At 41.8% G+C, this 14,690-nt stretch overlaps 1 protein-coding gene across 3 annotated transcripts in view; it reads right to left on the reverse strand.

Annotated features, from left to right (window-relative positions):
- SVOPL (SVOP like) overlaps positions 1–13,848 on the reverse strand; it is a 34,723-nt gene extending 20,875 nt beyond the window's left edge. The window contains exons 1-5 of one of the 3 annotated variants that reach the window (XM_081212261.1): positions 13,714–13,848; positions 12,343–12,434; positions 3,744–3,842; positions 1,828–1,899; positions 799–923 (exon numbers count right to left, since the gene is read on the reverse strand). In XM_081212261.1, the coding sequence (XP_081068387.1) occupies positions 799–923; positions 1,828–1,899; positions 3,744–3,842; positions 12,343–12,434; positions 13,714–13,792 (467 nt within the window). In that variant the 5' untranslated portion in view covers positions 13,793–13,848. Of the gene's footprint in view, positions 1–798; positions 924–1,827; positions 1,900–3,743; positions 3,843–4,371; positions 4,609–12,342; positions 12,435–13,713 lie in introns of those variants that run through there. The other 2 variants (XM_081212262.1, XM_081212263.1) reach the window with 2 other exon arrangements.
- Between the last annotated feature and the right edge of the window lie 842 nt (positions 13,849–14,690).

Below are 14,690 nucleotides of genomic sequence, written 5' to 3' on the forward strand. Positions count from 1 at the left end.
GCCAGAAAGTCCATCACAGCCAGGAATGGACCTCAGGGTCTCAAATTTCAGTGGCACTCTGTGCGACGCCAAAATTTGGTGCCCCCACCTCTTGCATTCCATTCAACATCATAGCTGCAGTGTCCCTGATGCCCTGCACCCAATGTAACCAAACCAGACGTGCTCCCCTAAATCCATCTCTGTTACAGTACACCAGAGGACACTTTGCCCAGGGCAAACCTGTATATGAATTACCTAATGCACCAAAACTTCACAGAGAGATGATATGGGGGAAGAGCCATAGCTCAGTAGTAGAGAATCTGCCTTGCATGGAGAAGGTTCCCCATTCTATCCCTGGCATCTCTGAAACCCTGGAGAGCTGCTGCCAGTCAGTGTAGGCAATACTAATCCTAACCCTATCACTTGTCCTGTGTCCAGAAGGCATGGGTCTGCATGGTTTTCCCTTTGCCCCGCTCCTTTCCCAAGAAAAACCTGCTCTTTAGCTTTAAATCGGAACAAATGGCAATCTGCAGAAACCCAATTGCCATTGCTTCGATTGAGCACTAAAGAGCAGTTTTCCCTGGTAGAAAGCAGCAGGATGAGAGGAAGTGTGGATAAGCCCTCAGTACAAGGTAGCTTGTGCCTCACTGCAACCTGAGTTTCCCAGAGCAGCTGCAGAACCAGAAGCACCCCCCTAACCGCAAAACTGAGTGATCAGCAACTACGTATTGATATGGATAATCTGTCTGCCCGATGTGGCGTTCTCAGCTGTCATCTGCTGATGCTCCTACTCCCGTGCTGTTTGCAAAACAACATTACCCTTGAGCATGGCCAGAGACTCCGCATCCCACCATGGTCCGGAGGAAGACGAACCAGATGTATGAAGGGGAAAACGATGTCAACAAGGAGAAATAGGCTCCCCAAATGAAAGAGATGAACAAAATCTGAAAGGGCAGACAGAGAAAGGAGGTCAGCTGACACCCAAGCAAAACTCAACACTGGCCATTGAGACAGTACATATTGAACTGTGCTGATTTAATGTTGCCTAGGGCCATCCATCCATTGTTCAACATTCTCAGTTGTACAATAGCCATGGGGCTATTTAGAAAACATCGGAAGGCAGCCCTGGGTAGGGAAGGCTTGGGCATCCCAGTCAGATGAGCTCAGTACAAATAATAAAATTATTATTATTATTATTATTATTATTATTATTATTATTATTATGTGTGGAAAGAACTGATCATACTTACAGCAAATTATGTGGGTGCTGTATTTCCTTATACTATTCCCTCACTACGAGAAGTGAGGTTACAGGGAACCAGGCAGAGGGCCTTCTCGGTGGTGGCGCCCACCCTGTGGAACGCCCTCCCACCAGATGTCAAGGAAATAAAAAACTATCTGACTTTTAGAAGACATCTGAAGGCAGCCCTGTTTAGGGAAGTTTTTAATGTTTGATGTTTTATTGTGTTTTTAATATTCTGTTGGGAGCCGCCCAGAGTGGCTGGGGAGGCCCAGCCAGATGGGTGGGGATAAGTAATAGATTTACTACTACTACTACTACTACTACTACTACATCACATGCTTTGGCTGCAGAAGGCCCCAGGTTCAATCCCTGGGATCCTCAGTTATAGTGATCCTAGACAGCATAGCATGAAAAGGTCTTGGTCTGATATGGTGTAAAAAAGGATTGCAAAATAAATAACTTACTTCCTATGTTGATTGGGAGAAATGTATCCTGCTACATCCCTACATGTCAGGCTGGTGTTAAAAACACAGAAGCAGTAAAAGGTAGCGGCAACTTTGCCTAGTTTTAAATCAGAGACCCAACCAAGACAGAGCATCACTTACTTTCCAGCGGCCGTATCTATCAGCTAGAACTCCAAAGATGACACTGGATATCATATAGCCAAAAAACACCATCTGAAGGGATTGGAAATAAATGAATCTTGGTAAATTATTGGGCATTCAGACAAAAGGGAGAGTGCCATCTAGGATGGGTTTTCTGTCTCAAGCATATTGTTAGAAATCTTAACTCTGAACTTATACAGTTGTACCTTGGATCCCGAACGCCCTGGAACTCGGACGTTTTGGCTCCCAAACGCCGCAGACCCAGAAGTGAGTGTTCTGGTTTGCGAACGTTCTTTTGGAACCCAAACGTCCGACGGGGCTTCCACAGCTTCTGATTGGCTGCAGGAGCTTCCTGTAGCCAATCAGAAGCTGTGACTTGGTTTTCGAACGTTTTGGAAGTTGAATGGACTTCCAGAACTGATTCCGTTCGACTTCCAAGGTACGACTGTATTTGCAAGTACTTCAGTGTTATGACTGCGGGTTTTTAATGCTGTTCCTGTTCTTCTATTCTTTAATGATGCATCCTTTACTTTAACACTGTCTATCCACCCAGCATCTGCCATCTAACCAGCTTGTTCTTTTTTGCATGTCTTGAGTTCATCTTAGATGCCCTTTCAGTGCCAGTTTTGCAACCCTCATCTATTTCTAAGAACCCCCTGAATATTGCCTCCAACCAACCAAATCATCCCCTTCTCTTTCCTCCAGAACTCCTCTCAGCTTCAAATTCATGTGTCTTAATTCTAAATCTATGAATTCAGCCTTTGCCTGTAATTTACTAACATCACATCTGCGTAGGTGTTGTTCAATAGCAATCTCTCAACCAGCTATTGCATCCTAATCAATCACTTCCTTAATTTTCTCCCTGCCTCCTCTTGTGTCTGAACCTCTTTCTGAGCCTCTTGAACTTTTTATCATCGCTTTTAATTGCTTCTGATACTTCATTAATTTTTCCATTAATCTTGAATCTCTCTCATGAAATAGCTCCTTAATGCTCTCTTCTCCTTGCTTAGATTTCTTAGCTTCTCTAGCTTATTTTCTCTTAAAATTCTTTTCCCTCTCTCCAGTCTTCATATTTTTTCATTCATTAGAGAAAATGTCCTTTATATCCTCCATTGCCACCTGTATATTCTCATATTCTCCTCTATCCAACTTTTAATCTTTTTTCTGTCGCATTATAAGAAAGTCAGATTTCCCCTTTGTATTCATATCCATATAATTAAACTTCCCAGCAAATTCTTCCATATTCTACTAAACCATAATGCACATACTGAACACTCATTTAATCAGTTAATCAAATTTCCAATCACATAATCACTTAAACAATTTTCCAATTAGTATATGTAAATTGTCCAGTATACCGCATAACCAAAAGAATTAATTATGACTACAATTCCTTTTGTAAAATGTTATCGTGACGGTTTATCAGCATTTTAGCGCTATTTTCTCCTAATACAAACATTTTTGGAAACAATTTTCCCTAATACGATGCACTTTGTATTAGGGAAAAACTGTGTGCAAAATGCTCTGTAGTAGGGAAAATTGTTTGCAGAAATGTTACACACACACACACACACACACACACACACACACACACACACTATAACTGCTATATGCATTTTTCTACACATTACTTGCTTCGAGAACAACATTGCAATATTTGGAGAAGTGCAAAGGACGACTGCATTTCAGTTTGCATACTGTGAACTGAAATATTTTTTCCTCTCCCTCCCTAGAGCATAATGTGAGAATTGGACCAGAAAGGATGTTATTATTGACATATCAAAATACACAGGGGCAGGGAAGATACAACACAAATGTTCCCATCTAGATGGCTATTCAGTGGAGGCAAATGTTTTTTCTACAGCTTCTTTCCCCACCTTTATCAACCTAGAAGAAAAGTTAGAAACTCTACTCACTGTTGTCACTAAAGCCACTTGCCAGTTTCCAAGTTGCCACTCGCAGCGGATGACAGGACCCACCACAGCGATCAACATTATCTCCATGGCCTCAGCCACCTTCAGGGATAAGCACATGCAGTTACCATATTTTTTTCCGTGTATAAGACGCCCCCATGTATAAGAAGCCTCCTATTTGGGGGGACTCAAATTTAAGAATTTAAGAGATGGCTCCGAGTTGTTGAGCATTTTTTGGAGGGGGATTGCCAAAAATCGCTCACCCGCACACAGCGCAAAACCCGCCTCTCGTCTGTCCCCTTGCCGCCAATTGCCAGCCCAATTGCCAATTGCCACAGTGTCAGCCAATCAGCACTAGGCCTTGACGCAGCAACCAATAACACGCCCAATAGCCGCTGACAGCCACAGAAGCAACCAATCAAGCGTCCACTATCCATGTATAAGACGACCCACACTTTTTAGCATAATTTTTAAATAAAAAAACATAGTCTTATACACGGAAAAGTACAGTACATAGGCAAACCTTCCACCATTTCACAGACAATAAAAACAAGTTCTCCCCCAAGTTCTCATACTGCCATGGGCCAAAAGTCAGCTTCACTTGAAGGAGCAGAAGGCAAAGGGACTCCACCTGCTACTGATCAGCCTTCTTGCTCCTGATGAGAACCAGCTGGCTCTGGCTTTCTTCAGCAGGGTTTCCAGCCTCAGTCAGTTGCTGGAAACAAGATTCCTCGTTCCTGACCAGACCTTGCTGCTTCTTGCTTCTCATGACCTTGGACCCTTGGCTTTCTTGATCCCCGGATCGTCTGACTACATGAGCCGAGATCCTCCTGACCTTAGAATTGGACTGAATCTTGTATACAGACTCTGCCTTCAGGCAAGTAAACCCCCGAGCCTCAGCTGGTTGGCTGGCTTCCCCCTCCACTGAACTCTGCCGTGGCTGGCACCACAGGACTGTGACACACACTAAGATGCTCTGCCTGAGACCATCCCCTATCACAGCCTTCCCAAAGCTGGTGCCCTTCATTTCTTGTTGGACTCCAACTTTCATCAGTCTCAAGGAGCATGGCCAATGGTCAGGGATGATGAGAGTTGCGGTCCGACAACACCCAAGAGAAGGCAGCAGGTTGGAGAATGCTGCAATTGTCACATGGCATGGAGGGCTATACAGTGGTACCTCGGGTTACATATGCTTCAGGTTACAAACTCCACTAACCCAGAAATAGTACCTCGGGTTAAGAACTTTGCTTCAGGATGAGAACAGAAATCGTACTCCGGCGGCGCAGCAGCAGCAGCAGCAGCAGCAGGAGGCCCCATTAGCTAAAGTGGTGCTTCGGATTAAGAACAGTTTCAGGTTAAGAACGGACCTCCGGAACGAATTAAGTACTTAACCCGAGGTACCACTGTACTCTGCTTCTGTAGGTTAGGTTAATTGACTCTGCAACTGTTTTCCTGTAATTCAAAAGTTAGGGCTGTTTGTTCTTTTAGATATATGTTGATCAGATGAGATCTAGTGGGGTGGGGGGAAACAAATGATATGTGCTGATTTAGCCACTGAAAAGAAACCTCAGTGTGTAAACTGTGGGGATTTGCAGCCAAAATCTAAAAATGCATGTTTGTTAAATAAGGATATGAAGGGGTTAAGACTCAGAGTTCCTGATTACTAGAGAAGGCACTGTGTGAGGTCACTTCCCTTGAATTCTCTGGTGGGAAAAAGGCAAAAGGGTTTAATCCTTTCTACTTCCCCTTGTCTCAAAACTCAGCCCCTTTCTTTTTTTTTTTTATAATAATTTTTATTGCATTTTTCCAGTTTCAGATAATACAGAAAGAAGAAAAAACAGAAAAGATAAAAAGAAAAAGAAAGAAATCAAACCCTTCCAACAACTTATTTCAATCTTCTATCGGACTTCCCCACATCTCCCGCATAATGCATTCTTATCAATAAATTTAATCAGCAAGTTGTAACCTTGTTTCGCGTGTTTCTTTGTACTTTCAATTAGAATTTGAGTTTAAATCCCTTATTTTCCAATTACTCTAAAAACATAACATATTATCACTTTTAGCTATTTAAACATTGGTTCTTTCAAAGATATTATCCAATTTCATATAAAATCCACTTTCATTACTGGGGCTAACCTTCCAAATCATGCGGCATATTATAGTACATATAACTTATAATGTTTTTGTAGATAATCTTTAAATTTTTCCCAGTCCTCCTCCATCGTCTCTTCTCCCAAGTCTCGGATCCTGGCAGTCATCTCGGCTAATTCCATGTAGTTCATCAGTTGCGTCTGCCAATCTTCCAGTGTGGGCAAATCTTGAGTCTTCCAATGCTTAGCGATAAGAATTCTTGCTGCTGTAGTAGCATACATAAAAAACGTTCTGTCCTTCTTTGACACCTTTTGGCCGACAATGCCCAAGAGGAAGGCCTCCGGTTTCTTAGGAAAGGTGTACTTAAACACCTTTTTTAACTCATTGTAGATCATTTCCCAGAAGGCCTTCACTTTTGGACAAGTCCACCAAAGGTGAAAGAATGTCCCTTCAGCCTCCTTGCACTTCCAACATTTATTATCAGACAAATGGTATATCTTAGCAAGCTTGACTGGGGTCATGTACCACCTGTATACCATTTTCATAATGTTTTCTTTCAGAGCATTACATGCAGTAAACTTCATACCGGTGGTCCATAACCTTTCCCAGTCCTCCGACATGATATTGTAACCAATGTCCTGAGCCCATTTTATCATGGCTGATTTGACTATCTCATCCTGAGTATTCCATTTGAGCAGCAAGTTATACATTCTCGATAATAACTTGGTCTTTGGTTCTAACAACTCTGTCTCAAGTTTCGATTTTTCCACCTGGAATCCTATTTTTTTGTCTAGCTTAAACACCTCGTTAATTTGGGCATAATGAAACCAATCTTGCACCTTACCCTTTAATTTTTCAAAGCTCTGCAACCTCCAATTACCTCCAATGTTTTCTAATATTTCCCAATATTTCGGCCAACCGGCCTCCATATTAGGTTTTTTCCGAGCCTTGGCCTCTATTGGTGAGACCCACCTCGGAGTTTTACTTTCCAGTAAGTCTTTGTATTTTTTCCAGACCATAAATATTGCTTTTCTGACAATATGGTTTTTGAACATTCCATATGTTTTAGCCTTGTCATACCACAGGTACGCATGCCAACCTAACGAATTGTTGAAGCCTTCCAGATCTAGGACATCAGTGTTTTCTAGCAGAATCCAATCTTTCATCCAGCAGAAGGCAGCAGCTTCATAGTATAACCTTAGGTCTGGCAGGGCAAAACCCCCTCTCTCCTTTGCGTCAGTTAGTATTTTAAACTTTATTCGGGGCTTTTTGCCCTGCCAAACAAATTTCGATATATCCTTCTGCCACTTTCCAAAACATTCCACTCTGTCCACAACCTGCAAGGCTTGAAACAAAAACAACATTTTTGGCAAAACGTTCATTTTTATAGCTGCGATTCGGCCTAACAAGGATAGTTTCAGTCTTGACCAGATTTCTAGATCTTTTTTGACTTCTGTCCAACATTTCTCATAATTATCTTTAAATAAGTTCAAGTTCTTAGAGGACAGATTGACCCCCAGGTATTTCACTTTTTTAACAATGTTTAGTTCTGTTTCCTTCTGAAACTCCTCTGTTTCAGTAGCTGTCAAATTTTTCCCTAAAACCTTAGTTTTTTGTTTATTCAGCTTAAAACCCGCCACCCGACCAAATTTCTGAACCAATTCTAAAACTCTTTTTGTGCTAGCTTCTGGCTCCTGTAATGTCAAAACCAAGTCATCTGCAAATGCTTTCAATTTATATTGTTTCGCTCCGACCCGTATTCCTTGTACCTGCCGATCTTTCCTAATCATATTCAGCAACACCTCCAGGACCGAAATAAATAATAAAGGGGAGAGGGGGCACCCCTGTCTTGTTCCTTTTTCAATGTAAAATTCTTCTGTCACCACATTGTTCACTATCAACTTAGCCTTTTGTTCTGAGTAAATTGCATCTATTCCATTCTCAAACCCGCGTCCCACTCCCATCCCTTCCAAATTTTTCTTCATAAACTTCCAAGAGATATTATCAAAGGCCTTCTCTGCATCAATAAATATAAGCACTGCTTTGGTGTTAATATTTGTTTGCAACAGTTCCAAAATGTCAATAATATTCCTGGTATTGTCAAACAAATGCCTGCCTGGGAGAAAGCCTGCTTGGTCCTTATGAATCACTTCATTAAGTACTTTTTTAAATCTATTTGCCAAAATGTCTGCAAATATTTTATAATCCACATTTAGGAGTGAGATGGGACGGTAGTTCTTAAGTTGAGTCTTTTCAGTTTCCACTTTAGGTATCAATGTGATGAATGCTTCTTTCCACGTTTCTGGTGCCCTCCCTCCCCCCATAATCTGATTGCAAACCTCCATTAATGGTTGTGTCAGGTAGTCTTTTAACGTCCTATAATACTTGGAGGTAAGTCCATCAGGGCCTGGAGATTTGCCTAACTGCATGTTCTGAATGGCATCCTCAATTTCCTGTTGTGTTATTTTGGAATTTAAAATTACTCTCTTCTCCTGAGATAGTTCTGGTAGGCCATTGTCTTTCAGAAATTGTTCTATCTCAATCGCTTCCTCAGACCCTTGGGTATATAGTTTTTTAAAGTATTTCTGGAAACACTTTCTAATTTCTCCCGGTTTCTGAATGTTTTTCCCTTCAACTTCTAAGTTGGTAACGTAGTTTAATTTTTGTCTCTTTTTCAACTGCCAAGCCAACAGTTTCCCACATTTATTCGCTGATTCAAAAGATCTTTGTTTCATTTGTTTAATTTTCCATTCCACTTCTTGGTTAATCAATTTCGTATATTGTGACTGGTGGAATTTAATTTCTCTTAAAATCTCCTTTGATTTTGGATTCAGTCTTAATTTTTTCTCTCCATCTCTTATCCTCTCTAATATCTTATCTTTTTTCCCATTCCAGAATTTTTTCTTAATCGTATTCTGTTGTATCAGAAACCCTCTCATAACAGCTTTGCTTGCGTCCCAGACTATTCTTTTTTCCACCGAGGTGTTCAAGTTGATTTCAAAATAGTCCTTTAAAGCTTTTTGGGCCTTCTTTACAATCTCTTGATCTCTTAACAGGTTGTCATTCATTTTCCATCTAAAGGAATCGGCAGTAGTAAATCTCATTTCCATTTTCAAGGCGTTGTGGTCGGAGCAGGTCTTTGGGCAGATTTCCACTCTTATAGTCTTAGGTGCCAGCCCTCTGGTTGTCCAAATTTGGTCGATTCTTGTCCAGGACAGGTGAGCCTCAGAGAAGAAAGTTCCTTCTTTACCTAAGGGGTTTCTCGTCCTCCATAAGTCAATCAAGTCCATATTGTCAGTTAGTTCGAAAAAAGTTTTTGGTAGTCTTCCGTCCTTGGTCAGATTCTGATTCTGTGACTTATCCATATAAGTAGAGACCACCCCATTCATGTCTCCCATCATAATGATGTTAGAATAGTCCAGATAGTCCAGCAGTGTCTCATGTAGCTTCTTGTAAAATTCTGATTTCCCCTCATTAGGTGCGTAGATTCCTAATATCAAAACTTTTTCCCCTTGGGTTTGTATTTCAATTGCCAGGATTCTTCCTTGTTCATCTTTAAACAAAAATTTTGGTAGTAAGTTCTCTTTTGCATAGATCACCACGCCTCTCTTTTTGACTCTGTCTGATGAGATAAATTCTTGGCCTAGTCTTTTGTTTATTAACACTTTCCTGTGAAGCCTAGTCACGTGAGTTTCTTGCAAACAGATTATATCCAAATGTTCTTTTTTCAGAATATGGAAAATCCTTTTGCGTTTTTCCGGGGAATTTGCGCCATTAATGTTCCAACTGTACAGCTGCAGAGACATCCTGTATCAATCTGTTGTTGCTCTTTATGGGGTGTCTTCTTTTTTATCCGAACCCGGAGGTGCTGGTTCTTTCCCAGATTCTGGTGGGGGCCAAGGAACTGCTGTACCCTTCTGCAGGTCTTCTCCGTGGTCGTGTAGGAACTTCTGGCTGTCCTCTTTCGTTCTAATTTTGACCTTCTTTTCTTTGTAGTTGAATGATAGACCTTGCGGGAACTCCCACCTATAAGGTATCCCGTTACTTCTCAAAAGTCCAGCTAGATCAGTGTAGTTAGCTCTGAGATCTAACAATTGTTTAGGAATATCCTTGTAGATTTGCGCTCTTCTGTCCTGGATCTCAAGTGCTTTGTTAAAGTGGAGGTCAAGTAGTTTGTCTCTCTCTTGTTTGGTCCTTAGGATGATCAAGCAGTCTCTAGGTCTGTCCTTCCTGGCGACTCTTCCCAGTCTAAATGCGGTTGTAATTTTGAAGTCTGTGTCTTCCTTTATACCCCAAAATTTAGAGAATTCTGTTGTCAAAAAGCCAGTCAGATCTTCTTTCTCGATCTCAGGGATAGAGTGTAATCTTAAATTATTTTCCCGATTTTTCAGTTCCACCATAGACAGATAGGCCTGTTGGTCACTAATATGTTTATGTAGTGGCCTTACCTCTCCTTTCAATTCGTCCACTTTCTGAACAGCTTGATCAGCTTTTTCGTTTGCAGCCTCGGCCAATTTCCGAATCTCAGATGTAGCGTCCTTTAAATTCCCAATTTCTTGTGAATGCTGAGCCACTTGTTCCGATAGTTTGGTAATTGAGGATGTGGCTAAGTCGATTTTAGCTGTTTGGTCATCAACCTTCTTATTTAAAATTGCAAATTGTTGTAGCATTTCATCTAGAAGGGTATTAGATCCCCCTGCTGCCATATCCTCAGTTGTTGGTTGTTCAGGTTCTTTTAGTAGTGCTGTTGTTGAGGGTGCAACTCCCTGTAGAACGGCAGGGACTGAAGATCTACGAGACTGAGAAATCAGGGTTGTTTGTACAAGTTGGCCTTTCCCTGCTTTCGATTTTGCAGATCTTGTTTTCGGAGGGCCACTCATTCCACACCTGTCTTTGGATTCAAGGTCAGACTGTCAAATGTTCCATGGGAAAGACAGGCCTCAGAGTAGATAACCAAACAACAGAAAGTCAAAACAAAGTTAGTTCCCAGGAATTTGTAAATCCCAAGCTCCACTAGAGGGAGTGTTGTTAAAGTTCAGAAAGAAAGAAGGAAAGTTTTGGTCGCCATTAAAGTTCCTACGCAGAATAAAATAAGAATAGTCCTTAAAGCTTTTTTCCACTTGCAGAGCCCTTTCAATGTTGCCACAGTAATCCCATCTGAAGGAGCAAGATACAGTTACTAAGTTGTTTCTTCCAATAATGCCTCTATGTATCCGTTTCGACTTTATAAATTGTATCCGCAAAGAACCCTTTTTCCCCTGTCAGCCCGGGGCTGGGTTTTAAAGTTTTTAAAGTCAACAAAAGGAGAAGGTCCCCAGGTTAAAACTGCACAGTAACATAAAAAGAAGGTTTGCCTTTCCTTTCAGTTGCCAGCTCTGCCAGTCGCACGATGCTTCCCGTTTTAAAATCCCTTTCTAATGCTTCCAGCTTGTCGTTTCCTTTGCCTTTGATCTCTAAGCGCTACCGGGAGACGGACTTCCTTTTTCTCGTCTCCCGCTTTCAGCCAAATTTTACAATTTGTAATTCCAGATTTAAAGTGTTTCTTACTCACGAGTAAGTAGTTTGGAGTCCAATGCTTAAGGAAGAAAGGTCGGCGCTCATCAGCAGCAGCCGCGCGGCTTCGCTCCCGCAGAAAGAGCGATGTACTCTCAGCACCGCTTCCCCTCCGCGCTTCCGGAGCCCCTTACGGGGTCCCTTCGTCGTTTTGGGGGTCGCTCCAGGTGCCCGCCGAGTCCCACGGCCACGAGCTCACTCTGCTCGTGGTTTTTCTTAATGGGTCATCGCTGTGCCGCAGCGAACGACTCTTTCCTGCGGAGCTCCTCTTCACAGCGCAAAGAGGACCGCCATTGCTTGTTTCGCGCCGCCTCCGGAAGTCCAAAACTCAGCCCCTTTCCCAACATGATTCTGAGGAAGATGGAAATCTCTCTGGTCTTCAGTCAAGTAGAGACTCCATTTTTGAACTCGACTATGTATTTTATAATCTAGAAGTAGAATTTGCCTGCCTTGTTTCTGTTGCTGTTACTGCTGGAATCCTCAGGCTGGATAATTTGCAATAAAGCTGCATAGCCCAGTCCCAAAGTTTCCACTTTAATGCCAGGCACAGGGCCTTCTCAGTAGTGGCACCCTCCCTTTGGAACACCCTCCCTTCAGATGTCAAGGAGATAAAGAACTGCGCAACTTTTAGAAGACATACAAGGCAGCCCTGTATCAGGAAGTTAATGTTTCATTATGTTTTTTTAATATGCTGTAAGATTCCCAGAGTGGATGAGGCAACCCAGTCAGATGGGCAGGGTATAAATAAAATGATGACGATATTGATGATGATGATGCAAGGGATGGCATTTTGAACTTGGCTAACTAATTGTTTTAAGTTTAAATGTTCTGCTTATACACATGAGTAATGTTCCTAAAGGTAAGTGGTCAAAAACCACCTCTCAAATCCGTATGCTTTATAAAACTATTCTTTCAAAATGTTGCACATAGATGAATATTTTCAGAATCAGAAACTTACACCGGTGCTGCCCATGATCAAAAAGAGTGCAATGTGAAACCTCCCAAAGCCAATCGTTTCTACAGCTTCTTCCACCGTAAACGTTTTCTGCTCTAAAACGTTAAGAAAGAGAGGCAGAGTTAGTAGTAGTAATGCCACTGTTGTGGAAGGCTTACAGAACACCCAAGCCAAGAGGGTAAACAAGAACTTTATTGTCTCTTTCCAGCAAGAACGGAACAGCAACAGGACATTCCTGGCTCCACCCCTGTGCAGCTGAGTGCCACCTAGTGATTAATCTATATATGGATACTATCCACACAGAGTCTACAGCCTGACAAAAGAGAACTGGCTTGCTATCAAGCTGCTGTGTGAAACGATCAGGAAAGCTCGGGGAGTTTTCAAGAGCACAAAACGTTCTACTAGCTTAAATGGAATTAGATCTTTTAGCTGCCAGAATCTTTGAAGATTAGGGAGGAGGAGAAATCAGCAGAATCGCCCTGGGGGCAGAAAATAGAGCCGAAATGAATTTGGAAAGGGGGGATGATCCTGAGGCAAATTCTAACTCAATTTGCTTGCAAAATTTGAAATGTACATTTCCCCACAACTGGTTCTCTCTCTCTCTCTCCACCCACCACCTCAGTTCTCATTTATGGACACTTTTATCTAGGGATGCTTGAGCAGTTTAGCCTTTGCAAATTGTTTGATGAAACGACCAGATTTGTACTTCTTGGATTAATGTGGAAGCCAAGATTCAGCTGTCTACTGGATTTTGCTCCTTTCTCAAAGTTGCAATGCTGGTATTGATAACTTAAATATATCAAAATACATATTTACATATACATTTTGGGAGGATCTTTAATTATACATTTATTTATTTTTACAGAAATGGAACAAAAGTATGGGTTAAACATGGAGAAAATGGCCCAGAATAGAAAGAAACAGATCTACCAATTCCTGTTTTTGAATTTAGTAATTTTAAGTACTGAATTTGGCCAGTTGGTTGATAACATTATTCCCTTTGTCTTATTTGTGCAAAATGTCATTTCAGATTTAGAATGAAGCATGAACAACTCCACACTACAGAGGCAAGAATAAACATAGGGGAACTCAGACCACCAGAGGAGTGACTGAAGCTACCAGTGGACTTGAGAATCAAGAGTGATTTAGTCAACAACATCCTTCCTCAATGGTTCCTTCCAGATGTTTCAGACTACCACTTCCACCAACCCCAGCAGATCAACACACTTAGTATACCTCTTTGGGAAACAACAGAAACACAACTCTAGAAGGTCCTCAGCTGCGGTTGTCTATCAGAACTTGGATGGAAGGTTAGTCAAGAACTCCTGGCCTATTGTGAGTAGAGAAAGAAAAGAATGCCCAGAAGTAGATTACCAATCTTTGGCTCCTGTTTCTGAGTTCCCATTTCCTCCAGGGCAATGTCGCCCGCTCCTCCTTTCTCCTTGTCATCCATCTTCAAATTATATTAGTATATTGAGGTTTCGGCTGGATAATGAATTGGTTTCCCTTTACGGCTAAAAAGGGAGAAGAGGATGATAGTAAACCAACATTTCACGAACTGAATTTGTGGCATTAGTGCTTTAAATGTTCATAGACTGCTGATATTTATTGAATATTAAGTGCATTAAGGTCCCAAGATTCAGTCCAGGTTAGCTCATGAAGAGACTTAGATATACCGGTAAGACATATGTTGTAGGGAAAGGATGTTTCCTCCCCCACCCCGGTCCTTGGCAGTTGGTGATATAGTTTATGTCCCAGGTTAATCTCTTTAGTATACCCCAGGCATAGGGAAGTGTGGCAAGACTTGTGTCTTGGCAGTCACTAATCATATAACAAGTATCTGCATTATTATTAGTGGTAGTAATATTTATTAAATTTGTATATGTATCTGTATAAGCACACTTGATCTCAGAGCAGTGTGACATTCCAGGCGTTTACCCATGGTTCAGTTTCCTCAGAATGTGCAACTGCGGAGACTGTGGTGTCATTAGGATATATGGTTTATTTACACATATATACATCCTGAGCCTACAGTAGAGGGGTGCACAGCATTAACACCCCAAAAGGGTCTTGCTTCCCCCATAGCCGCAGCTTTCGACCCCAGCAGAAATCAGGCATAGTTCTGACTCTCGGCTGCCCAGCCTGCAGCCTGCTTCTATCTTCTAGCTCACAAACCTCAACTCCATCTTTTGTCTTTTTAATAGACAGTTGAGGGAGGGAGAAGGACCGACCCATTTGCTTTCTGGCACAGAGCCACTTCCTTTTTTTAACCTTAGTGACCCAGACTTAGAGGGTCATGGCCAAGAAGCTGGTCTGGCTGTTCCAGCAATTGAATCCACTCTGGAATTAGA

The sequence above is a fragment of the Podarcis bocagei genome (assembly GCF_964188305.1).
Source record: "Podarcis bocagei genome assembly, chromosome: 10".
NCBI lineage: Eukaryota > Metazoa > Chordata > Lepidosauria > Squamata > Lacertidae > Podarcis > Podarcis bocagei.